At 45.4% G+C, this 23306-nt stretch overlaps 2 protein-coding genes across 6 annotated transcripts in view; one reads left to right on the top strand and one right to left on the bottom strand.

The window, feature by feature from the left end:
• The window catches only part of Bud13 (BUD13 homolog), a 14716-nt gene extending 5686 nt beyond the window's left edge, over window positions 1–9030 (top strand). The window contains exons 4-10 of the mRNA XM_070038523.1: window positions 44–961; window positions 2942–3159; window positions 4344–4449; window positions 6100–6238; window positions 6490–6674; window positions 7122–7203; window positions 8656–9030. Of these exons, the coding sequence (XP_069894624.1) occupies window positions 44–961; window positions 2942–3159; window positions 4344–4449; window positions 6100–6238; window positions 6490–6674; window positions 7122–7203; window positions 8656–8749 (1742 nt within the window). The 3' untranslated portion in view covers window positions 8750–9030. The remainder of the gene's footprint in view (window positions 1–43; window positions 962–2941; window positions 3160–4343; window positions 4450–6099; window positions 6239–6489; window positions 6675–7121; window positions 7204–8655) is intronic.
• The window catches only part of LOC138838956 (uncharacterized), a 25188-nt gene extending 1882 nt beyond the window's left edge, over window positions 1–23306 (bottom strand). For 2 of the 5 annotated variants that reach the window (XM_070038524.1, XM_070038527.1), the window contains exons 1-11: window positions 23219–23306; window positions 19737–19948; window positions 18345–18426; window positions 17345–17442; window positions 16972–17099; window positions 16106–16313; window positions 15483–15669; window positions 14607–14751; window positions 14171–14353; window positions 13459–13630; window positions 13198–13357 (exon numbers count right to left, since the gene is read on the bottom strand). In XM_070038524.1, coding sequence (XP_069894625.1) covers window positions 13317–13357; window positions 13459–13630; window positions 14171–14353; window positions 14607–14751; window positions 15483–15669; window positions 16106–16313; window positions 16972–17099; window positions 17345–17442; window positions 18345–18403 — 1221 coding nt within the window. In that variant the 5' untranslated portion in view covers window positions 18404–18426; window positions 19737–19948; window positions 23219–23306 and the 3' untranslated portion in view covers window positions 13198–13316. Of the gene's footprint in view, window positions 1–13148; window positions 13358–13458; window positions 13631–14170; window positions 14354–14606; window positions 14752–15482; window positions 15670–16105; window positions 16314–16971; window positions 17100–17344; window positions 17443–18344; window positions 18427–19606; window positions 19691–19736; window positions 19949–23218 lie in introns of those variants that run through there. The other 3 variants (XM_070038525.1, XM_070038528.1, XM_070038526.1) reach the window with 3 other exon arrangements.

Here is a 23306-nt window from a genome sequence, read left to right as displayed (position 1 = left end):
GACAGAACATTTATTGGAATCTGATTATTTGCTTTTGTGTTAGGCCACAGTGAAGACCTACCGTCACATGGACATTTCCGTCATGACACCCCAGATCCCTCCCCGCCTAGAAGGGGCCGTCACGACACCCCGGATCCATCCCCGCCTAGAAGGGTCCGTCATGACACCCCGGATCCATCCCCGCCTAGAAGGGGCCATCACGACACCCCGGATCCATCCCCGCCTAGGAGGGGCCGTCACGACACCCCGGATCCCTCCCCTCCTAGGAGGGGCCGTCACGACACCCCGGATCCCTCCCCGCCTAGGAGGGTCCATCAAGACAGCCCGGATCCCTCCCCTCCTAGGAGGGTCCGTCACGACACCCCGGATCCCTCCCCTCCTAGGAGGGTCTGTCACGACAGCCCGGATCCATCACCCCCAAGAAGGGTCCGTCACGACAGCCCGGATCCATCACCCCCAAGAAGGGTCCGTCACGACAGCCCGGATCCATCACCCCCAAGAAGGGCCCATCATGACTCAGTCACATCTTCCAGGAGGGTCCACCATGACTCATCAGATGCTTTGCTCCCCAGGAAGTCTCATCATAATTCTTCAGGTGTATCTCCTAGGAGAAGCCATCATGGCTCCTCAGGTATCCCTTCCCCCAGAAGGGCCCACAATTCCCATGATGCATCTCAATCTAGGAGGACTCTTGACTCCTCAGATCCACGGCATCTCAGGAGGACCCCTCATGACTCCCCTGATTTGGCATCTAAAGTCGCTCATTCACTATCTAGAACCCAAAGTAGTAAGGTTCCAAAAAGCACCTCTAGCAGGACTTCTCCACACTGGAAGGAGCCAGAACCCTCTGATTCCTCACATTCCAAGAACAGAAAATATGTGCATGACCAGGACCTTTCTCCTCCTCGAAAAAAACAAGCAAAATCCCACTTCGGAGATAAGAAGCAGATTGATTCTAAAGGTAAGTACATGACTGTCCATGTGAGAGATTTAATGCTGGGAGCTTGCTTTTGAATCTTTTTAGATACGAATTTCTTTGGAAAAATTTTGAAAAACAGGAAGCTGAGTTTAGAAGACTTAGAAAGTTACAGTGGTAGCGAGGAAAGGCAAGATTTTTTGGTATGGCTAAGCCTACTTAGGCAGAACATGCAAGTTTTGTAAGTAATCTTGCCTGCTGTCTTCATTTAACATTTCCTCAGGTCTGCAGAAAGTTATATGTCAATATAATTACTAATGGTGTTACAGTCCATAAATTTAATTACCTCCTAATATTTGCTTTTGATTATTTCTAAGTTTATGCTATTATAATTATTTAGCAAAGATTGAACATAAACTTGGCCTTGTTTTGGACTTTTCCCTCATCTACTTCTGTAGATTAATTACTTTTAGATGGGTTTCCTAGAAAGCTAAGACATTGATTAGGTCAGAAAGTACAGATGTGTCCAAAACTGTTGATACTCACTGCAGATTGTCTTTTGGAAGGTGAATTGTGATGCTTTTATCTAGAATTTAGGCTTATGCAGTGATTTTTTTTTTAAACTCTATCTTCTTCCTAGATAGTATTTTTATTTTTTAAATAATTTTATTCAGAGAGAGAGAGAGAGAGTGCGTGTGTGTGTGTGTGTGTGTGTGCGCGTGCGTGCGTGCGTGTGCATGTGCTAGTTGTGGGGCTTGAATTCTGGGCCTGGGCATCAAGGCTTAAAGCTAGCTCTACCACTTGAGCCACAGTTCCACTTCTAAGTTTTGGTAGTTAATTGGAGATGAGTCTCATGGACTTTCCTGCCTTAGCTGGCTTTGAACCATGATCCTCAGCTCTCAGCCTCCCGAGTAGCTAGGTTTATAAGCATCAGGCTCATGGAGCTGGGCGCTGGTGGCCTGTAATCATACCTACTCAGGAGTATGAGATCTAAGGATCATGGTTCAAAGCCAGCCTGGACAGGAAAGTCTGTGATATTCTTATCTCTAATTAATACCAGAAAACTGGAAGTGATGCTGTGGTTCAAAGTGGTAGAGCACTAGCCTTGATCAAAAGTACTCAGGGACAGTGCCCAGGCGATGAGTTCAAGCCACATGACTGACAAACAAAAAGAGTCTCATAGGTACTTTTCTGCCTGGGCTGGCTTTGAACTGTGATTCTCAGAGTAGCTAGCATGATAGGTGTGAGCCACCGTCACCGGGCAGTATTTTTATTTTTAAATTAAAAAATACTTTGTAGTCTATGAAGCATCTGGGATATGTTTTGTTACACCATAGAGGGCTGAGTCCAAGTTTTTCCCATTCTGTTGTGCAGTTGGGGATTTTTAGCTGTAGCATAGATGAGTGTTTTGAGATCTTCCATATTAATCTCACTGACAGTCATTAGTTACTAGTCACTTGGGAATAGAAACTCATATGCTTTTGTTTTTGTTTTTGTTTTTGTCGGTCATGGGGCCTGAACTCTGGGCCTGGGTGCTTTCCTTCAGCTCTTCCAACTCAAGGCTAGCACCCTATCACTTGAGCAACAGTGCCACTTCTGGCTTTTTCTGCTTATGTGGTGCTGAGGAATCGAACCCAGGGCCTCATGCATTTGAGGCAAGCACTCTACCACTGAGCCACTGGTTTTTAAAAATGGTCTCTGATTTTATTTTCTTGTCCTCAGTATTTTTGTTTAGTAATGGTTCTTCACAAGAGAAGTAAATATTGTACCCTAGAGTGATAGGTTATTTTTTAAAGGTGCTTTAAAGAGAACTTTTTTCCTTTTTTTTTTTTTTCTTTGTTGGGGCTGTTGGAAATTAAAGCCTGAATTTTGTAAATGCTAGACAAGTACTCTGCCACTTAGCTAAATTCCCAATCCTAATATTCTTTAATGTATTCTTTAATTTCTAGACTCTTCTTCCAGCCATAGAATATTTCATGTAAGTCCTCATCTAGAGTCACACATCAGATTCTTCTTCCTACTTAGGTGATTTCCAGAAAGCCTCTGATTCAGATCTTTCTCCTCCACGGCATAAACAAAAGCCAGCTCATCAGGATTCGGATTCAGATCTGTCACCTCCACGGAACAGACCAAGACACCAAAACTCTGATTCTGACCTCTCACCACCAAGGAGGAAACAGAAGACCAAATCTTCTGATTCTGATCTGTCTCCACCTCGAAGGAGTCAGCCTACTGGAAAGAAGGTTCAAGTATCCTACCTTTATAGGCAGGGCCATATTTATTTTCTCCCTCTCCCTTTCTTCCTCTCTTTTCCCTTTTCTTGGAATTGAACTAGGACCTCACATATGTTAGGCCATTATCTTTCTTCACAGGATTCATCCCTATTTTTAGCTTTATGTATGTCCCAGAGAATCAAGTTGGGGGTAAAGCTGAATAAAAAGGAACTCTCTGGAACTCTCTGAAGGCAGAAGTCATTAACAAGTTCTCCTTGTTCATATCTTCTGTAGTTATTTTTATTTTATATTCGAAATTTGAGAACCATAGGTTTGCTTGGATTTGTACTTTAAATGGAATATTTCATTCATTAGATCTTTGTTAGAGGACTCAGAGCTTGATGCCAGTTTATGATTAGGTGACTTGAGAGTGAGCCATCATGAATATGGCTTACATACTGAAAAGTAGGGCATACAGATCCTTACCTTTTCTTTGATATATTAATGGTTTGATGGCACTGTTACATTTTTTGTGAAATTAAATTCCTTCTTTTTTTTTTTTTTTTTTTGTTGGTTGTGGGGCTTGAACTCTGGGCCTGGGCGCTATCCCTCAGCTCTTCAGCTCAAAGCGAGCGCTCTACCACTTGAGCTACAGCGCCACTTCCGGTTTTCTGGTGGTTTATTGGAGATAGGAGTCTCACGGTCTCTCCTGCCCGGGCTGGCTTTGAACTGCGATCCTCAGATCTCAGCCTCCTGAGTAGCTAGGATTACAGGCGTGAGCCACCAGCGCCCAGCTTAAATTCCTTCTTTTCTATGTTGTGAGTCATGTGGTCAATAATCAGGATGTAAAGCTAGTGGTTTTGGTTATTTCTGACCTCTAGATAAAAGTGAAGCTAAGCCAGGTGCTGGTGGCTCAAGCCTGTAATCCTAGCTACTCAGGAGGCTGAGATCTGAGGATCCAGGTTCAAAACCAGCCCAGGCAGGAAAGTCCATGAGACTCTTATCTCCAATAAACCACTAGGAAACTGGAAGTGGCGCAGTGGCTTAAGTGGTAGAGCGCTTGCCTTGAACTGAAGAGTGCAAGGACAGCGCCCAAGCCCAGAGTTCAAGCCCCACGACAGACCAAAAATAAAAAAAGTGAAGCTAACTATGTAGACTCCTGAACCTCTAAATCACCTAATTGATGGTGGATGCTCTGTTTTTCATTGCAACAGGCTACACACATGTATTCTGGGGCTAAAACTGGGTTGGTGTTAAGTGGCATTCAGCAAGAGCAGCAAGAACTCCAGAAACAGGACCAAAGAACCATGGCATTTGAAGGTAAAAATACAAAAGAGGTGATTTAGGCTGATGTACCTCCTCCTCCTCCTGTACCAACACCAGCATTACTTCTTTCTCTTCCTCTTTATTTTTCTTCTTTTACTATAGTCTGCTATACCTGATAATTTAGACTCTTATTTACTGTTACAACTGTTTTTATTTTGAATGTTTTTTGGCAGTACTGGGATTTGAACTCAGGGCTTTTCACTCGCTAGGCAGGTCCTCTACCACTTGAGCCATGTCCCCAGGTCTTATTTTACTTTAGTTATTTTCAGATAGAATTTTGTGTATTTGTCTGGCTGGTCACAGACCACAGTCCTGCTTATGCCTCTTATGTATACTGCACCCAGCTTTAGTTCTGTGCTGGGGGTGTGTGTGTGTGTGTGTGTGTGTGTGTGTGTGTGTGTGTGTGTGTGTGTGTGTGTGTGTGTGTGTGTGTGTGTGTGTGTGTGTGTGTGTGTGTGTGTGTGTGTGTGTGTGTGTGTGTGTGTGTGTGTGTGTGTGTGTGTGTGCGTGTGTGTGTACTGGGACTTGAACTCATGGCTTCAAGCTCTTGCTTGATGTTTTTGTTTAAGGCTAGCACTCTACTACTTGAGCCACATTCCCACCTCTGGCTTTTTACTGGGTAATTGGAGATCAGAATCCCTTGGAGTTGTCTGCCCTCTTGGCTCCAAATTGCAATCCAAAGATCGCATCCTCCTGAATAGCTAGGATTATGGACATGAGTCACTGGCGCCAGCTAGCTCTAGGTTTTTTTTTTTTTTTTTTTGTCGGCTTGAACTCTGGGCCTGAGCGCTGTCTCTCAGCTCTTCAGCTCAAGGCGAGCGCTCTACCACTTGAGCTACAGCGCCACTTCCGGTTTTCTGGTGGTTTATTGGAGATAGGAGTCTCACGGTCTCTCCTGCCCGGGCTGGCTTTGAACCGCGATCCTCAGATCTCAGCCTCCTGAGTAGCTAGGATTACAGGCGTGAGCCACCAGCGCCCGGCTGCTAGCTCTAGTTTTAATGGATAAAGTGGTTCTCTGTTCCTTGAATAGTGTCAGTTCTCAATCCCTTTCTCAGTGTATACTTAGATGTTGATAGGAGCTACTTGATCTATGGCTACAAAAATTCTTATGCATCAACACCCCCAACAGTTGATTCATCCACTGGAATGTTATTTCTGATTTTGATATCTAGCTCTTAAAAAGTATTTTGGGGGGTTGGGAATGTGGCTTAGCAGAAGAGTGCTTGCCTAGCATGTATTAAGCATTGGGTTTGATTCCTCAGTATCACATAAACAGAAAGAGCCAGAAGTGGCACTGTGGCTCAAGTGGTAGAGCACTAGCCTTGAGCTAAAGAGCTGAGGGATAGTGCCCAAGCCCAGGGTTCAAGTCCCACAACTGACCAAACAAACAAACAAACAAACTGGGCCGGGCAGGTGGCTCAGTGGTAGAGTGCTTGCCTTGCATGCATGAGGCCCTGGGTTTGATTCCTCAGCACCACATAAGCAAAAAGAAAAAAGCCAGAAGTGGCTCTGTGGCTCAAGTGGTGGAGTGCTAGCCTTGAGCTGAAGAGCTGAGGGACAGTGCCCAGGCCCAGAGTTCAGGCCCCACGCCGGACCCCCCCCCCAAAAAAAAAAATAAAAACAAACAATTATTTTTCTTTTCAGCTGAATTTCAGTTTGCTGAACCTGTATTTCGAGACAAGTTTGGTCGTAAGAAGAACTTGAAACTGGCACGGTTAAAGCAAAGGAGAAAAGCAGAAAAAGACTCAGAACAAGATGAACTGTATGCCCAGTGGGGAAAAGGGTAAGGGCACCACAGAAAGAGAAAACAAATCTGTAGGGACTGGAGCATGTTTTTTCTCTGCTCTTTTTTAGTGCTGTTATCTGGTATGAACTGAATTTCCTTCATACAGCATATTTTCTACTCCCAGTTTATATCGTGGGAATTTACCATTTGGCTTAGGCTACTACGAAGAGGAAGTTCTGCCAGGGGAACAGTGTGGTACATGTTAGTGTAGTAGTAGAAATGTCAAACATGCTTCTCTGTTTGTCTAGTCTTGCCCAGAGCCGCCAACAGCAACAAAATGTGGAGGATGCAATAAAGGAGATGCAAAAACCTCTGGCCCGCTATATTGATGATGAAGATCTGGATCGGATGCTACGAGAACAAGAAAGAGAGGGGGACCCCATGGCCAACTTTATCAAGAAGAGTAAAGCCAAGGAGAATAAGAATAAAAAAGGTAAGAGATCTGGAAATTATTTGAGCTAAAGGTGACCTTATTAGGTCACCTATATTTTTGTGCAGAGCAGGCTACCTCACACAATTGTATCTTTTATATTTTTATTTTGTGTTGGTACTGGTTCTTGAACTCAGGGCCTGGGTGCTGTCCCTTAGCTCTTAGCTAACACTGACACTACCACTTGAGTCACAGCTTCACTTCCTGCATTTTGGTGGTTAATTGAAGAAAGTCTCACAGACTCTCCTGCCGGGACTGGCTTTGAACTGTGACCCTCATATCTGAGCTAGAGTACAGGCATGAGTCACTCTCGCCCTGGCCACTTGTAACTCAGGGAGTTTAGAATCAACTCAATAGGAATTTCTACATAGAATTATTTTTTTCTCCATTGCCATTCAACTGAATTAATTTTGCACAAATAGCTAACTTCATTTTTCATTCTTTCCTTAGAAAGGCCTCGCTACAGTGGCCCAGCCCCTCCTCCCAACAGATTCAGTATCTGGCCTGGATATCGCTGGGATGGAGTGGATAGGTAATTCTATTTCTCTACCATTCTTAAATCACTCTACATTCACTTTCTTTGCTGTAATCATAAGATGAAATATTTGCTTGATTCTATTTCTGAGGTCCACACATACTATTCACGTTTGGAACATTCCTCCTATTTTCTTCTCAAAATACTTTTAAAAGTTCTGTATAGGGCTGGGAATGTAGCTTAGTGGTAGACTGCTTGCCTAGCATGCATGAAGCCCTGGGTTTGATTCCTTAGTACTAATAAACAGAAAAAGCCAGAATTGGCTGTGGCTCAAGTGGTAGAGTGCTAGCCTTGAGCAAAAGCAGCTCAGAGACAGTGCCCAGGCTCTGAGTTCAAGCCCCAAGATTGGCTTTAAAAAAAGTTCTGTACAAGGCTAGGCATCAGTGGTTCACACCTGATATCCTAATTACACAGGTGGCTGGGATCTGAGGATCAAGGTTCAAAGCCAGCCCAAGCAAGGAAGTCTGTGAGACTTTTATCTTCAATTAGCTCCTCCAAAGCTGTAAATGGTGCTGTGGCTCAAAGTGGTAGAATACTAGCTTTGAACACAAAGGTTTAGGGACAGCGCCCAGGCCTTGAGTTAAAGCCCTAGGACTAGCACCAAAAGTAATAATAAAAAAGTTCTGCACAAATAATTGGTGTGGTCCAGAATAGGATACCCTTTGTTTTGTGTATTAGTCACTTCTGAAGTTTAAAGATGAATGATGGCTTGTGGTCTGAAGTCTTCCATATGTTGTATCTTTAAAGTATAGTACTTGAACTTTAATTCTATTCATTGTTTTAGGAGTAATGTCTTCAGAACCCTTCCACGTCATCTATTTACCTACGAGTGTCTGCTCTCATAGAGCCTGACTTGCTCTCTAAGCTGAATAAGCCCTCATTCTGTTTCTGTGATACATACATCATGAATATTCCTATCATGGTTTATGCAATTTGTTTATTTTACACTTATGGGGATTGAATTCTACGGCCTTGTATGTTCTAGGCAGGTGGTAGCACTGAGCTACAACCCTAGCCCAGTGCTTTTTATTTTAATGATTGTTTAGATGTCTATTTCCTTCTTGAGTCTGTGAGTTCATGAAGATGGATGCTTTGTCACATTCATTTTTGTGCAATGCCTGCTACAATGCCTGTTTTCTAATATCTAATGATAATTAATGTTTATTAATGAATGGAAAAGTTATAAGATGTGGATGTTGGCTGGGAGTAAGTTGGCCTTTTTTGGAGGGTGGCAAGAGTTTGAAGTAACTATCAGAGTAGGAGGGTTTGAAGGGTTAGAGGAGGATAAATTATGTGTTCGCTTTTTGATTCTATTGCATGTGCAATAGAATATATCTTCACATAACTGCCTTTTCTTCACATTCATTATATTGCAAATTGTTACCTCTCTGTTAAAATAAATATCCAGTTCGAGGTTCTGGCTGATTAATATGTCTCTTTTGATTACAGATCCAATGGTTTTGAACAGAAGCGCTTTGCCAGGCTTGCCAGTAAGAAGGCAGTGGAGGAACTTGCGTACAAGTGGAGTGTTGAGGACATGTAATTCTCTGAGTCTGTGTTGGTGTTGTGGGTTGTGGTAGTGGCATGGGACAGCCAGACATCCAGCCTAAGCAGCTGTCTATGCTCATAATTAGGGCCCACACAGACCAGTGACTTGCTGAGTACAAGTTTGACACAGAAGAATGTTACAGACCTGACCTTTTGGGTGCTCCAGCATTGTCTATGGGTGGCTTTCATAGGAATCAGTGATTTCTACATACCAGGGTTTGTTCTTGGCTAGGTTCTTTTCTTTCCCACTTTCAAATAAACATATTTATTTTTTTAAAAGCATTTCCTAACTGGGTATTTTGTTAGGGGAAGAATGCTAGCTAATATTGAACCCCTGGGGGGTCTTGGATTTTTCATTGATCTAGCAAGCAATGTGTAAAAGCTTCCTTAGGTTAGATATTTTTTTGTTTTTTTTTTTCGAGAAAATAAGAATTAGTACTAGACTTGACTCAGGAATGTTGGAAACATAATGTGATAAAAATAGTGTAGTAAGAATAAGGTTAGTGGTGCTCAGAAAACTGGCTTATTTTATATAAGGACAAAAGGAGACCTAGAGCTGGGTGCTGGTGCATCCCACCTGTAATCCTAGCTACTCAGGAGGCAGAAAAGTTGCCGTGAGACCCTTATCTCCAATTAACCACTCAGAAAAACCTCTGCTGTGGCTCAAGTAGTAGAGTGCTGGCCTTAAGCACAAAGAGGCTTGGGAAAAGTGCCCAGGCCCTGAGTTTAAGCCCTATAATTGACCAAAATAAAATAAAATAAACTTGGATCCTTCCCTCTTACCATGTAAAACAAAACCTCTCAGAAGTTATTTAAAAGCCTAAATAAGATACAGCTGAGTGAAAGTAGTTAGATATTGGGCCAGTGGAGGTTCTAGGTTTGATCCCTAGCAACAGCAAATAGTAACAATAAAATGAAAAAATGATGAATGTTTTTGTTAAGATAAAAATGTTCGTTTTTTTTTTGTTGTTGTTGTTGTTTGTTTTTTGGCTAGTTCTGGGCCTTGAACTCAGGGACTAGCAACTGTACCTGAGCTTTTTTTCTCAAAGCTAGTTAATATTACCACTTGAGCCACAGCTCCACTTCCAGCTTTTTTTTTTTTTTTGGTATTTAGAGATAAATCTTAATGTACTTTCCTAACTTGGCTAGCTTTGAACCACGATCCTCAAATCTCAGCCTCTCCTGAATAACTATGATTACAGGCTTGAGCCATGGGTGCCTGACATAAATGTGTTTTTTCAGATTATTTTTTGAATAATACCCAAAGCACAACCTAAAAAAAATTGCTGGCTTGATTATTTCATAATGAAAGACTTTTCTCTTGTTGGTGGTAGTACTGGGATTTGAACTTTGGGTTTTGTGCTAGCTAGGCAGGTGTTTTACTTCTTGAGCTACATCCTCAGTTCCCATAATGAAGGATTTTCTATTCATCAAAGCAGCCCATTGTTAAAAATGGATAATGCATTAGAAGAAAACATAACTAGGGATCCCATAAGTAAGGGAATGAGTGTAGAACTAAATCAGGAAGAAAAGATAACGGAAATAGACTAACATGATTTCTCAGAAGAAAAATCCAGATAATCTAGTAAGTGTATTGTCTCACTAGTATTTCACTAAATGCAAATTAAAACACTTGAGTTTCCGCCTAAGTTCAGCAAGACCAAACTCTCATAAAAATGGAAAACTCAGAATTTCAACTGGTGTAAACATTGTGAGGTACAAGTGGACACTATGGAAATTAAGTTATGTTTGGGAAGCATCATTGCGTAGTTTTGGAGAGTGGGCTTTGGAGTTTGTACTGCTTAAAATGAACTCTCATTTATGTCGTGTATTAGCTGTGTTGGCAAGCTGCTCAGGTTTTCTGTGCTTTTCTTCTGTGAAATATAGATAGTACTACCACCTCAGGTTAATAAACCCAAGCTTACAACAAAAGCTTAGAACGGTTCCTGGCAGAACTTATGTGCTACCACACGCAGCCTTATCTGTCTTCTTTGTTCTAGCTATTCTAGGAAATACCAAGTGAGAAAAATAAGGATCATTGAATTTTATAGCAGAAACTAAATTAAGTATACAAAAGTTTTTGTGCAGCTGAAGATGACTCCCAAGGTCTAGTGTATGTTACCACCGAGCCATACCCTAGCCTACATTGTTTCAAGAGACTTTTCCTGTGGGAAGAAACCAAGTAGGACTAGAACGGAAGGAATACCTGAACCCCTGCAGGGGTGCATGTGCAATGTGCATGAAATGCCTCTTGGCAGCTCACTTCTGGACTCCAGAGGCCCTAAGTGCAACTCCAGAAGACAGACCTTGCTCTAGCAGAATTGACAAGTTGCCTCTATTTAGGTAGGCTTGGCTAAACTACTTGAACAGACTCCAAGGAGAAATGTCTTTGTCCCCCACCCCCTACCCCCACCCCCTGCCTCCACTCCTGTAATGCCCAGCTAGTTAGGTTGAAATGGTAGTTCATTAGGGTGCGTCTCCATGGCTTCCAAGGTTGTTCTGAGCATTGCCATCTTAGTGAGTGGAGCTTAGAGGATGTCATGGATCAGCTCTAGAAGTGGCACCTACTTCCACACACATTCCATTGGCTGAAACGTAATCACATGGTGCCTGTAATACAATGGAGCCTGAGAAATAGGTGTTCAGGAAGAAGGGAAAAGTGGATGATGGGAACTTGTCTCTGCTACTGTACACACTTGTCAGACTCCTGAGGAAAGGAAGGTGTCCATTTCCCAGACATCTAAGACACCTGGGAGTTTGAAAGAATTTTGAGATCTGATGATTCCAAAGAGACTCAATCTCTTAACTGGTCACCTGGTCATCTGGAATCATTACCAAGTTAGAGATCTCTTCCCTAACTTTGGCCAGGGGTTCAGAGAAGAACTGAGGCAATTGGGATTGTCTAGAGCCAGCATTGTGAAATGGAGATTAGTACTTTTAAAGGGCTCAGAAACAGGATTCAACAGTTAAGATATGGGCAGATTTGGGATTGGAACCTGGTGATCTTTCTCCTAAACTTTCTAATCCAGTCCTTTGCTACGTGCTGAAAACTTTCTTAAAGATCCTAGCTCAGATCATTAGTAAAGAAACTGGTGAAATCTAAATGTATATATTTAGTTAACAGAGATTGTCCATGTGTTAATCTTTTAGTTTTGACAAATTAGACCGTAGTTACATAAGATGTAATATCAGAGGCTAAACATGCTATGTGTTATGTACTCTCCTTACAATTATCCTTTAAAGCACAAAGTCATTCCGAAATAAGATAGATATTTAGAAAGGGCCTCAAAGAATACAGGATCTGGATACTGGATTCTGGTTCTACTTTGGGGGCCTTTTGTGAACAGTTTTGCAGGCAAGCCCCTTTTTCTTGGACTTTTTCTTGGCAGTGAGTACTTTCAGTTCCAAGTCTTTTGTCACAGTCCTTCTCCAAAGCAAGACTGATTTGTTTTCATGGGAACAACTTGCTTTAGGGCCAGGGGCTTTATTTGTTTTCAAATAGAGACTGGGTACAGTGGAAGCGGATAGATTGTATTCCAGGTGAGCTCTTAGGCCTTGGTGAAAGTGTACAAACTCGGCCTTGGTGAAAGTAGCGCATTTTAAAGAGCAAAGGGCCAAGCCTGCCTAGTGTATCCTGACTGTTATTCTGAGGATGGCCACTAGAGGGTGGTATGGCATGCCTTTCCTGAACTAAGGAATTTAGGTCCTGAATCTATACACTTCCCAGAATGCTAGGACTTAGACTTTCTCAGAGATTTAGGTGGCTAACCCCTGATTCATATCCTTCTGCTTAGTGGCCCTACCTTAATCCAGAATCACAGTCTTATCCTAGTATGGGAAAGATTCCCAGGGCAGAAAACTAATAGGCTTGGAAAGACTTCTATAACTGACAGGCCTTTTTCCTTAATCAAATCCAGTCTTCTGTTCTCCTATCCCTTCCTGTGCTCTCTACTCTCAGGTTTAGATGTAAGCAGTTAGTGATATTGAAGACCACTGAATAACATGTTAAAAAGATGAGCAGAATGTGGATTATATTTCAGTTTAAAAATGTAAAAAAAAAAAAAAAAGCAAAACAGGAGCAGACACTGTGATGTTGGTGGAGTCTAATGAATTGGTCATGCTGACTGGAGAAGCCGTGGTGCTTTGACATTGGCTCATTGGTTAGAAGAATTAATTACCCTTCTCTGAGGTTTGACCTCTCCAGGCAAACAGTGCATCATCCCTTGTTTATTATTTACTTATTTATTTTTGTCTTTTTGAGACAAGATCTCACCATCTAACACATGTTGACCTTGAACCCACTATGCTCCTGCCTCAGCCTTATGAGCGCTGAGATCACAAGCATGTGCCACCACACCCATCTTGCATAATCCCGTTGTAAAGAAGCTACTCACCCTCACACCGGGTCAATGAGGCTGGATGAAGACTGGGGTGGGAGTGTACCTGGAATCCACATGAGGGTGCAGTTGAGCTTGCAGCGGCTGTCAGTGACCACAGTTGTAACTGTGAGATGGTTGGGAATGTGTGTCCCGAACTGTGTATTTTCACAGAGCCTCTGCAGGCTATCTCTTTTGCCTGGTGTTCTGAGGCTTAAGTTCTAGTGCTAGTTGGTGGGAAAAAAAAGAGAGATTAAAGACTGGCTTGGAGCCACATTCTCCCTGTGTCATAGGTTTTCTTTGCCACCTGCCAACTAAGATACTCTACCTGGGACCGATCTGTCTCTCATACGTGGATGATTTTCTGTACATGCTGTCAAGTTGCTTGCCTCAGACTTTGTGCCATTGGACTTAGGCTTACACAACTTCACCCTTTCAGAAAACAAGGGCATATAGGTAGTGGCGGTAGTTCGATCCTGGAGAGATGCCTGTGAACCCAGCTGTTGGGAGGGACAGATCAGATCAGTCAGCTGACAAAGGACAAGTCCCCCTCTGCATACCACATTCTGCATTCTCTGTTAGCTAAGGAATTACAAGGAGCATGGCTTTGTTCTGTCACTGGTGAAAATGCAATCTTTAGTGCTTAGTAGTATGGCTGATTTTCTTTCCTTTTTTTTTTTGGTTGTTGTTGTTGATTGTCGGGCTTGAATTCTGGGCCTGGGCGCTATCCCTGAGCTCTTCAGCTCAAGGCGAACACTCTACCACTTGAGCCACAGTGCCACTTCTGGTTTTCTGATGGTTAATTGGAGATAAGAGTCTCATGGACTTTCCTGCCTGGGCTGGCTTTGAATCTCGATCCTCAGATCTCAGCCTCCTGAGTAGCTAGGATTACAGGCTTGAGCCACCAGCACCCGGCAAGGAGCCACAATTTAAACATCATCTTCCTCTGCCTGCAGTCCCCCTCCCCCACCCACAACATTCTCCTTGGAGATGAGATGAGGGGAATCCAGGGGACTGTCTTCTGCCTCTGTAGTTCTTACCAGAGGCTTCTTGTCTCTGTAGGGAGGTCTGGAGCGTTTGGGAGACTTAGTTACCCGATTCTGGAAGAATTGCTTGCTGGTAGTTTCTGTTTGGAGCTTGGCTTTGAAGAGCTCATATGTGTGAGAGGGGAACTTAACCTTCTCTTTTTTTACCCCTGGCTTGAGAGGAGGTAAAGTAGACATCTGGAAAGAGAGGAATGCACATCTGGGAAAACAACAGTTTTAATTGCTGCCTTTCATTAAGTACTTACTGTGTGTCAAGCATGCAGCAGAAGAGCTTGGAGGCTGAATGGTTGCAGGGTAGGTCAAGCCACATTTCTGGGATTCACCAGGATGGTGTGAGTGAGGTTAAACCTTTCCCTTGTCTCTGCCCCCTGAAGGAGAGGTGAGGACCCTCATGCTGCTGCCCTCAAGACAAAGAGCTTGAGATATTTACCTTGCTCACTGTGTCTCTGTCAGATTTGGCCCTGGTTTCTCCCTCAAGGACAGCTGTCCGTTGCTTTGGCTGGTTGATGTCCTGACGTACACCAGTAGCAGACCAGCCCGGGGCTGTTGCCTTCTGCACTTGTCGGATGTGTTGGCTGTGTAGGGAACAATTGTTTCTACAGGTAGAGTCCCTCCTGTGCCAGTCCAGGCATACCAAATGGGGTGCTGTGCCACAGGCTTGTTTGTTTGCCTTCCACTTGTGGGTTTGCCTAAACTAAACTGTATTTTCAGGTACTTGCAAATTAGAATTTCTTTGTCTGAAAGTGAAGTTTTAATCTATTTTAGCTCTATTTTTCCTCACACCTTCCCAGTTATCATAATCCAACTCAGCAGAGATGACGGGACACCTGCAGCCCTAGGACAGGACCATGAGAAGTGTTTGTAAAGCAACCAGAGACTGCAGTTTAGAGGGTGGAGCCCAGGGAGCCAGGCGCACGAAGGAGCATTTGCTGATGGGGAGCAGAGCGGTCCTTGCTGCTAAGTGGAGGGTCCAGTATTGCCTGAAGTGATTATTATCCCTCCAGCCTCACTTTGGGATGTGCCTGCCTTTTCTTTAATATTTGTGAGCCAGGCAGGTCAGCCTAGCTCCTCAGCTCCTGGCTTAGAGTTGGAGCTGTGTCTCTACTGGGTGCACAGGGGCCAACCCCAACTATGCACAACATGTAGTTTGTCCTTACTCAAGCCTTAAGTGAGAGGAGGGCTCTAGGTGAAGCTGAGCTAGTGGGGACTCCTAGATTGTAGCAGCTCTGCTTTCAACAGCTCTGTCTCTGACATGGGTGATGACTGACTTCTGACCTGTGGCTTGCTCACAGTTGTGGCTACTCACGTGACCCCCTGGCTGCACTTGTCTGGGCCAAGTGGAGGTAGGACTAGCCTCAACACAGGGCCCTGGAAGTCCCTCTGGTGCTGGTTGACATGCTCCATGTGGCCCGCATGCTCTTTCGATGCTAGTCCTCTGCCTTGCAGGTTAACTGGAGGTATTGACCAGGAAGAAGGCGGCTCTGGAAGGAAATCTGATGAGTGATGGTCATGCTCTGGTCCTCTGAGGGAAGAAGAGAGTATGCAGAGGGTTCTGCTATGTGGGGAAATCAGGTGGCGGCTCTGGACCCCAGCCTTGGCCCCTGCACAGCCGGTTGGCTCAACACTTGAGCTTTGAAAGCCTGGACTGCAGGCTGCCATCTGGCTAAGAGGAAAGGCTAGATGAAGGTGGTTGGTGTGGGGCAATCCCACAGGGATCCTGGCTGATCTTGAGTCAGAAGCTCCCAGAGGGCTGATGAGAGATGGAGCCTTTGCTCCTGAGTACATTCTGGGCTGTGGGTCTCCCCCCAGCATCTGCCTGGGGATAGGAATACCTTGGGTGGGACAGAGTGAGGGGTGGGGAACAAGTTTCAGATTTTTCTTCATGGACAATGCCATTCCTCTTTCCCTGCCCTCTCGGCTAAGTCTCACCTGAATTGAAGGGCTTCTCCCCATAGGAAACCCCCGACTCTGTCTTCAGGGGCTGAAAATATGGTCTGTGCGTTGTACTGAAGATAGGCAATGGAGGCTTGAGGTACCGGCTGTAGCTTGGGGGCTGCATCTGGAGTGGATCTGCTGTGATCCACTGCAGGCGGTACTTAATATCTCCAGGGTCTATTTCCTCTTCGGCTTCCATCATCTGAAAAGCAGTCTCCTGATGCTGCTTTCTCTATTAGGGAGTTGGCTTTGCTCAGGTGAGGCACTGGTGGGGCTAAGTAGGGGGTTAGGCTCCCAGAGCGAGCAGCCATCTGAAACCCGGCAGGCATTAGCTCCTAGCATGCTACTTCTCTGAGCCATAATATTTTTGTGTAAATCAGGATCATATATCACTTTTTGGGTTGAGAAGCTCTGCAAATGTCTAGCAGTGTCAGGGATGCAAAAGGTACATAATAAACAGTCTCTCTCTCTCTCTCTCTCTCTCTCTCTCTCTCTCTCTCTCTCTCTCTCTCTCTCTCTCTCTCTTTCTCTCTTTCTCTCTCTTTCTGTCGGTCATGGGGCTTGAACTTGGCCTGGGTGCTGTCCCTCAGCTCTCCAGCTTACGGCTAGCACTTTACCACTTTAGCCACAGCACCACTTTCAGTTTTTTGAGTGGTTTATTGGAGATAAGAGTCTCATGGCCTTTCCTGCCCAGGCTGGTTTTGAACTGTCATCCTCAGATCTCAGCCTCCTGAGTAGCTAGGATTACAGGCGTGAACCACCAGTGCCTGGCAGTATCTTCTCTTATAAGACAGTTTGAGAGTACAGCTGCTGTGTTGGTGGCTGTCTCTCTTGACTACCCAATCCCACTGCTGACCTACCTGGACACCAGAGGCGATGTTCTCCATCTTCCTGTGAACTGGCAGGGTCTGTTGCTGGCTGGTACTGAGGACTGCTGTACTATTTGAGGGAGAATGGCCAAATGGCCGGAGTCTTCTGTCTACAGGAGCTAGGGTGTCAAGATTAGGAGGAAGAATAGGAATCATCCTATTGTGATTCTTCCTGACCTACCTCCCAGCAGCCTTCTGGTCCCCCTTACCCCACCAAGGGTGGGGGTGGGGGGATGAGGATGGCATGGTTTTCAGCATTCAAAGCAGTGCCGTTTCAAAAGCATTTGCTCTTGACGGCGTGGTGGGTATGTTTTGGTTGTGTATTTTGAGCTTGAAACCTGTGCTGGCTGGGGGTATGGCTTACGATGATAGTCAATGGTGGACTCCTGAATGAGCAGGAGGAACTCCTGTGAGTAGGGCTTCTTTTCCGATGTGTCACAGGTGGCCTCGGCTCTCTGTCTCCTAAGAGGTAGGAGAAAGAACAGTAGGATCCAGGGACCAGGACTTCCCCTTGGTCTTCAGGCTTCCCCCAGGACACTGGAGGGCTTTTCAGTTCCATGGGGAGGGAGAGGAAGTGTGTCTGTCTTGTGCTGATCATGTTTTGGACACTAAGGAGAATGTGAGGGTCAAAGGGTAGGAGATTGGGAGAGGATAGGCAGCTTTTGGCTAGTGAAGGAAGTGATGTTTTTGGCTGGCTGGTGTCAGTGGAGGAGGTAGAATAGGGCAAACCTGTGGGTATCCTGCCAGATTTAAACAACAGATTCCTCGCCCTAAAGTTCTTTATGACCTCTAGCCATTTTACTTGCTATAGATGTGGGACCCTGGGCTGTAGTGGGTGGGGATGAGAACTCTGTGAGGAGGAGCCATCTCTGATCCCCAGAGGCTGAGCAGGACTCAGGGCAGGAAGTGCCCTATGTTCTCCTGACTGCCCAGCCTGTGTGACTCTGTGTTAGAGGGATGGACGCAGAGAGCAGGCACTTGAGAGAGGAGGAGGGACAGAGAAGGGAGATGCTAGCTAGTGGGGTGGCTAGAGGACAGTCCCCCACACTCACAGAGCACGTAGGAGCCCTGTGATCCACTGGCCAGGTTGGCAGGACCTCTCTGCTCAGCCTGTCCTCTGCCCCTCTGCTTCTGAATGGGCCCATGCTGTGACAAACGAACATCGGTTCTGGCCCTTCTCTAAGTGTGAAAACTGCTGCACTGGCCGAGAGAGAGGAGGTGGGGACAGCCTCTTGTGAAGTGAGAGGAAGGGGTGATTGTGGAAACACTCAAGCCTCAAGTTCAAGTCTGAATCTCCATGGTATGTGCATGCATGTGTACTCCTTTTCCTGCCCATTTCCAGTCAGTTCACCATCTGTACTCACCAGGTGTCCTGAGACAGAGAGCTGTGTTGCATCTTGTCAGCAACGTAAGGCTTGCCCATCGTCGTGGTGTCCCCTTGAGAACCTGGAGTCACAAAAGAGCTGTCTTGCAGTTGTAAGATAACTTCAAGTGGGTTCTATGCTTTCCCCTTTCTGCCCATTTAATTTAAAAGTTACTGACTCAACTGCTGTCCCTCCTCTAGTTTGTGGGAATGCAATGCTAATTATATTAATCTTAGAATAAAAGTTGGAAAGGTTTTTCAACAAGAGTAAATTCTCACACCCACTCTAGCGCTAGGGTCCTCTGGAAATCACATTTCTATGAAGTACCATTTCCTCCCACAGTTGGACGTTTTTCTGCTGTGTCACCTCTCCTGGAACATATGTATATTTCCTTCCTGAGTGACTTCATCTGTTGTCAATTGACTTTCCCTGTGTCCATTTGTTGGAATTATCTATCCCGAGGCCTGTAAAAACATGTATGTATATATGTATGTTGGTTGGTTGTGGAGCCTGAGCTCTGGGTCTGGGCACTGTACCTCAGCTCTTCAGCTCAAGGCTAGGGCTCTACCATTTGAGCCACAGCCCCACTTCCAGCTTTTTCTGCTTTGCCGAGGAATCGAACCTAGGGCTTCATGCATGCAAGGCAAGCACTCTACCACTGAGCCACCTTCCCAGCCCCCAAACATACTATTTTTTAGTTAAATTTTCCTGTTAAATTAATCCTTTGCTGACTAGTGTGAAGTTGGGCTGTAATGCTGAGGGTTCTCTTACCCAGGAAGGCTAGCTATCTCTTCCTTTGATTTTAATTTTTTGAAATTTATTTATTGTTATTGTAAAGGTGATGTACAGAGGGGTTACAGTTACATAAGTCAGATAAAGAGTACATTTCCTTTAGAAAAATGTTATCCTTTCCCTCACTCCCAGTTTTTCCCTCTCATTCCCATCCACAAGTTGTATAGTTTATTTTCATAATTATTAGTTTTTTAGTCATGATTAAAAGTGGGAGGCACTATTGCCTGGCGATTCTAATGATTTTTTTTTTTGAATCAGGTAGCAGTGTCTCATTTCTGCAATCCTAGTTATATGAAAGGCTGAGATTTGAGGATTGTAGTTCAAAGCCAGCCTGGGCAGGAAAGTCTGTAAAACTGTTTCCTTAACTAGCAAAATGCCAGACTGGAGGTGTGGCTCAAACAGTACAGTGCTAGCTATAAGTGGAAAAAGTCAAGACTGAGTATAAGACCTTAAGTTCAAGTACAACCTACCAGATGAAATTAGCTTTCATGGTGACTGAGTCACGGTTCTTGCTGCACATTGTCAGAAGTCCCTAGGTCTCCAAGGCTGTGAGTTCGCCTTATCTGTATATATGGGTGGCTTTAGACCCACTGTAGTTACCTTTAGCCTTTAAGAAATCCACTTTCGCATTCTACACTTGTTTAGCATATAAAGTGGTTGGGTGCTAGGCCTTGTCCTTGTATTTTTTGGTGCTGGAGAAGAGGCGGTTAGGATGGAGATCATCTGGGTCTTCTCCAGAGGCTCACATGAGTCTGGCCAGTTTGCTGGAACGCACGTAGCTTTGGAGTTGCAACTTGAATCTTTTGAGTGAACTGGAAAAAGTATTAACAAAGACAAAACCTTGACTCACCCACCTGGGAGCTAAGAAAAGCCTAGGTTCTATGGCCCAGTGCCCAGTGCCCAGTGCCACTTAGGAAATTTGCTAGGTTCCCAGTGTAGGCTGATTCAGCCTTTTTCTGAGTTCCCATGGCACTTTGAAGACAACATTTATTTTGCCATTTGTGTATTGTGAGGTACAATGGCTGGGAACTTGAATTCATTTTGAAATTCCTAGCTGCAGGCCCAAGGCCTTATACCCAGAACTAATAGCTGCCACTGATTTAGCACTACTTTGGTCATTAGATGTGGGGTCTCTCTCTACATCATCTCACCAAAGCCAATACCATTAGCACTAACATTGCCATGAGCAGATGAGGGCTAAAGGCCACCAAGCCTCCAGAGCCTATGCCTTTCCTCCAGAGGAATGAATGAGTCTGGTTTGGGGTGGTGGTTCTGGGCAGGAGGAGACCAGGGTAGGTGCAGCCTATGGAATACCCTGCATTCCCTCTGGCTCCTTAGGGGAAGTGTAATCGGCTAGTGGACAGGCATGTCTATAATGTCAGATGAATGTATTCATTAGGACATGTTCCCAGCAGCAGGGAATCTGCGTCTTAAGTGGGACTAGGGTCAGGAAAGCATCATTGTCTCAGTACCAATGAGAGGCTGAGGGTGGTGATGTCCTCCAGGGCCCTGTGGGCACGCAGATTCTGTGTGGGGCCCATGGACAGGATATGTCTCGGGTCCTCCGTCTTCTTCCAAGACCCCTTACAATCTGACTTAAATGCCTTTTCTGTCAGGCTCTGGACTTCATTCACACTTTGCCTGTCTGAGCACCATTTCCAGGCCTCTGCTTTTCTCTTTCTCCTCCTCTACCTCCCTCATCCTTTAGAGCCCAGCTCCAGTATGATTTCCTTCCTGGAGTTTCCCCTGGCCCTTGGCCTCCAGTGGAGTGGTAGGATTAAATGCCTTCACTCGGCTCCTTCCATCTGTGCAGGAGCCTGACTCCAGCATGGATCTCCTTATACACTACAGTGAACTGTGATGTGTTTCTCTCCCACTGCTAGACTTCGAGTTTATTAAAGGCAGAGGTCACAGTCCCCAGCATCCGGCACAAAGCCTGGCCTGTATAAGACATTCAATAAATATTTGTTGAATTCAGATGTGGGTTCCATTGTAGGTAAGAACTGGCACATGTGTACTTGCAGAATTCAGCAGCTGGTTTATGAATGGAGGTACAGATACATGGTCAGGCATTTTTGAAATCTTCCTGGGGATTTAGTGATCTTTCTTTTTCTTTTTTAAACTAATTCTCTCTTACCTGGGTCAAAGGGGGAAATAAAATTCTAATCAGCTTCCCTGTGCCTGGGGGTGGGGGGAGGGGAGGGAGGATCTTGGCATCAAGCTAGAAGGCCAATGTGGAAGGTGACTCTCCCCCCCCCCCCCCCCCAGTTAATTAGATTACAGCTGGGTGTGTTGAGGACACCAAGCTGGCTACTGCTCCAGCTCAGGAGAGAGAGGCAATATGGGTAAACCTGTCTGCATCAGCCCTGGGTCCTCTCTTCTCACTGCCCCACAGGATGCTATACAGCTGGGGCTGTAGCTGCCATCCGAGGCCTTCACATCCCACGCCAGGGGGCTCCTGGTGTGAAGTGTGCATTGACTTTATTACTTGGTGGTTGATTTGCAATAACTCCTTTGACTGACAGACCATGTAGAAATCCCCTACTTTCTGTGGGCTCCCATGCCACAAAAAGCTCACTGGTTCCTATAGTCCTGTAGACAGAACTCCTAATCAGGGTGGCTGGAGGAAAAGGGGATGTATCCTAAGAGTCCTATATCACTCAGGCATGGGCACAAGAGGAAGAAAGGTCCAAGAGTCCCAACCCCCCTGCGGCTTCTCCTCTCTGGGAAGTGGGCATGTGGGGCTCACTGAATGTCCCATCTGATGGAGGTCTTAGGGGAAGCTAGAAGCCTCATGCAGATATCCTACGCTATCATTTGGACGGGCAGCTGTGGGGATGGACCTATGATACTGGCTGCTCCGTGTTACTGTTTGCAGACACCGGGCACAATGACATTTTACCACTTCCATGTTTCTATTTTCCCACAGCACCTACCATCTTGTCCTGTCAGGTGTTTCCTGCCAACATCTGCTTTCCCTTTTCCCCCAGATGGGACTGACAAGATGCCTCTTTCATGCCCAGGACAGGGCCTCTGAATTCCCTCCTATGGTACTGACTATAGAAGGGAGCTTCACCTCTATAAACTGAGCTCTTAGTTTTCATGCTCAATCCTTCTGCTGTCTCCTAAGCTCTCTGGGACCCTGAAGTTGGTGGTGATTAGAGGCCATTCATTTGTGATTTCAACTGGGACAAAGTCTGGGGATGCATATACATGCGTGCATGCACACGCACTATGAACAGTGCTGAGGCAACAGGTAGAGAGGCTAGACCTGCTAAGTAGAGTTGGGTGGGGAGGGGGCTGGTATCCATGCCTTTTTTGTTTCCATGTAGGAGAAGATGGCCAGCAGAGGCTGCTGCAGCACTATGTCTCTCTATGTAAAAAGCTCTTTCCCCATTTAGGGGCTGTGGGAGGGAGAGGGATGATGTGGGTTGTGGGTGGTAGGTCGTTGTGCAGGGTTTGATGTATCCAGGAGGATTGTCCTGGCTCCTATGGGCCGGGTTCACAACTGGCTTCCACTAGCTTGGCTTGGGGACACAGCCCACAGTCCTCAGCCCTGGTGTCTCCTTAACTCCCTGCTATTACGGTCCAGTGCCCATCAGACTGTGCATTTCCTGATTTCCAAAAAAGTCTTGATTTTGCCTCTTTAGGCAGATTAGTCAAGAGGATTCCTAGGACTACCAGCTCTGAGGCCAGCGCCTTTCAGGTGGGTTAGTTTGCTTGGATGTGCTGGCAGGAGGCCCTGAGCTAGAAGGGCCCAAAGAAAGGCCGGTGACGTCTCTGCCTCACTGGGCCTTCAATCAAGACTCACAGTCCCCTTGGAGGACACCTGGAATTTGCTAGCCTCTCTTCCTCCCATCCAGTCCTGACTGGCAACAAGATCCCACTGCCTTCTTCCTCATGGACAGGACTTTCCCTCTCCTGTCTCCCAAGGGCAGAGTGGACAGGAAGGGATTTCTGGTGGTGAGGAAATAGCCTTGGTGGCTGAATGGAGTGTGGTTCCTTCCCCTCCACTGCCATAGCCTTGTCCCCATTTACCTACTTAGTCGCTTATGGTCCCTCATCTCTTTTCTCCTCCTTACCTGGAGGCAGAGGCTTTACAGACTATGTGCTGGTGATCAAACCATAGTGAGAGGGGAGATATTCTGAGCAGGCATCGGGGAGAGCTGC

Source organism: Dipodomys merriami, unplaced genomic scaffold, assembly GCF_024711535.1.
Source record: "Dipodomys merriami isolate MVZ:Mamm:240054 unplaced genomic scaffold, mDipMer1.0.p SCAF_29, whole genome shotgun sequence".
Lineage (NCBI taxonomy): Eukaryota > Metazoa > Chordata > Mammalia > Rodentia > Heteromyidae > Dipodomys > Dipodomys merriami.
Note: the sequence above shows the minus strand (reverse complement) of the source record. Positions and strands in the feature narration are given on the sequence as shown.